The 2137-nt window shown below is 37.6% G+C and overlaps 1 protein-coding gene across 1 annotated transcript; it reads left to right on the forward strand.

The window, feature by feature from the left end:
* Nucleotides 1–126: 126 nt before the first annotated feature.
* LOC117109657 lies at nucleotides 127–2085 on the forward strand. Its single transcript, XM_033252041.1, has 4 exons — nucleotides 127–199; nucleotides 900–1039; nucleotides 1143–1320; nucleotides 1595–2085. The coding sequence occupies exons 2-4, from the start codon at nucleotides 900–902 to the stop codon at nucleotides 1787–1789; spliced, it is 513 nt and encodes a 170-aa protein (XP_033107932.1). The 5' UTR covers nucleotides 127–199; the 3' UTR covers nucleotides 1790–2085.
* Nucleotides 2086–2137: the final 52 nt, after the last annotated feature.

Below are 2137 nucleotides of genomic sequence, written 5' to 3' on the forward strand. Positions count from 1 at the left end.
ATGGAAAACCAGAGAGGAGAGATCAGTGGAACTAAAACAAAGGGCAAAGCCTCCTGATGATGAGGCGCTGTAAACTAGCCTAGCGCCATCTATTGACAGGTATGGCAGGATTTTGGGATTGGCTCAAAGTTTTGGTTGAGAACACTGGGGATTAAGGCCTAGCTCTGAGATTCTACAGATTGTGTTTCTGCATCACACAGTAAGTTTAATTATTATTCACATTCATTTATAATATCCCTGTATTTTGCGGCCCCTGCTGGGGATAGGCCCCTCTATATCTAGTCTAGGTCTAGGCCAGCCACAACTGATCGACCGCTGTGACGTGATATCTATCTGACTGCTTATTCCTACAGACCTGGCCTAGCCTAGGCCCTAAGCATAGGCCTAGATGCTACTGGGGGGCGTGAGGTCAAAGTTAAATTCATGGGCTCCTGTGAGTTGCGCGAGACTTGACAGGTCTGAAAATTGACCAAGTAGGCCTAGGCGTACTAGGGGACCTTATTATATTATTGTATTGACTTTTTTTGCAATAGAATACTAGGAAAACATCAAATAGTACATTATCTTTCAATATTTTGCATGGGGACAACATCTCCTCTCCTTAAGTGGTGCGAGAGATGTGGATGTGAGTGCTGCAAAGCACACCGGATCATGATTACAAGGTAGGTGTCTGGTCAGTAAAGACTGCAAGCGTAAGAATCATGAGATGAGATTTACCCTTATACTACATGCATAAGTAGAATAAAACTGGAAGAATCTTTGTAAGCACAAAATATGGATGATAAAATATGATGATATTTGTGAGATTGGAAACAATTATTCTTGAAAACGAAGCGGAATATAATAAATTAGCATGCAGTATCTACATCTTTGCCATTTGGTTGTTGTTGCTCATTTAGATGTCCATGGAAATTGAAGCGACTGTTCAGAACCGTGGGTTACCTCATTTGGACACTGGTTTACCTAATATGGATACCGGTTTACCTAATTCGGAATTGGAACCATCTACCGGTGATGGACCTACTTCATTTCAGCAGAAGTAAGAATTATAAATGTATTTGGATTAAGATTCTATAATGATCACAATATTATTCTTTTAGTTAATAATGAAAATTAGTAACAAGTGTACTCTTTCGATTTAGCACCCCTTTAGAGTCTGCAACACAGCCAAGGTTGGATCAAAATCCTATGAAATTAGGATCAATGTCCAAGCGAGAAGAAATACAAGAACTAGCCCAGCAGTTGATTAATAACATCAATGTAAAAAGAAAGTCAGATGCCACTCTCATTGTTGACTTTAAGAAAGATCTGTTGGAGAAAGTAAGTGTATGCACTTTATGCACTCAGAGTTGTCGATTAAAACATAAAATTTAGTTGATTGGTGTTTAGTCAGTCAGTTGGGGATTGACTGATTACATGTACAATACTTTCAATTACCAGCATATCCACTATAGTACTACAGGGTATATCAAAATTGGACATTTCCAATTTCTATAATCTTTTGAGTACTTAGAATAAGTTAATAGTTATTTTATGATAAATAATATAAATCATCTTAAGTTAGAATTCTAAGTATTTTTCTTCATTTATACAGGTGACTGAGTCTTGCAAAACCCTTGATTTGTACATGTTCCAATGCTATGAACGCAACGGAAGTGTAATGCACAGCAAACTACAAGCGTTGTTTGCTACACTTGAACGAATACATAAGCTTGAACTGGAGCTGGATGAATTTAAACAAGCACTTGGGGTCTTTTACAATGATATTCACTATGATTCCCACAAGTAATAAGCCAATTCATAATTAGAACTGCACATGCTCCTATCCAAGGTCAATTGAGGTCAAGGTCAATTTTGTTTGTATTGTGTTTATATCGATTGACATTGATACGAGCATGCGCAGTTCTAACTATGAATTGGCTTATTTGATTATTTAGACATTGCCACAGTCTCTACCATTATGATCACAGGCTTGAAGTCTGCCAGAGACATTTGTTAATACAACTGATAAGGAACTTTGATGGGTATTGCCTGTTAAGTTTCTACAACTGAGCACTGTTAACAATATTATTATGCTAAACAGCTTAAAAGCAGCATACACCAGATGTAGAATGCTGCCCGAAAATATTGTATACTC

The sequence above is a fragment of the Anneissia japonica genome, unplaced genomic scaffold (assembly GCF_011630105.1).
Source record: "Anneissia japonica isolate Jap-2015-1 unplaced genomic scaffold, ASM1163010v1 scaffold207314_len2137_cov181, whole genome shotgun sequence".
NCBI lineage: Eukaryota > Metazoa > Echinodermata > Crinoidea > Comatulida > Comatulidae > Anneissia > Anneissia japonica.

What these genes read in the sequence shown, in the direction of transcription:
- LOC117109657 (XM_033252041.1), top strand. Translation starts at nt 900, where the DNA reads ATGTCCATGGAAATTGAAGCGACTGTTCAGAACCGTGGGTTACCTCAT. An exon ending in CCTACTTCATTTCAGCAGAA is followed by an intron (nt 1,040 to 1,142) that starts GTAAGAATTATA and finishes CTTTCGATTTAG; the next exon opens with CACCCCTTTAGAGTCTGCAA. An exon ending in AGAAAGATCTGTTGGAGAAA is followed by an intron (nt 1,321 to 1,594) that starts GTAAGTGTATGC and finishes TCATTTATACAG; the next exon opens with GTGACTGAGTCTTGCAAAAC.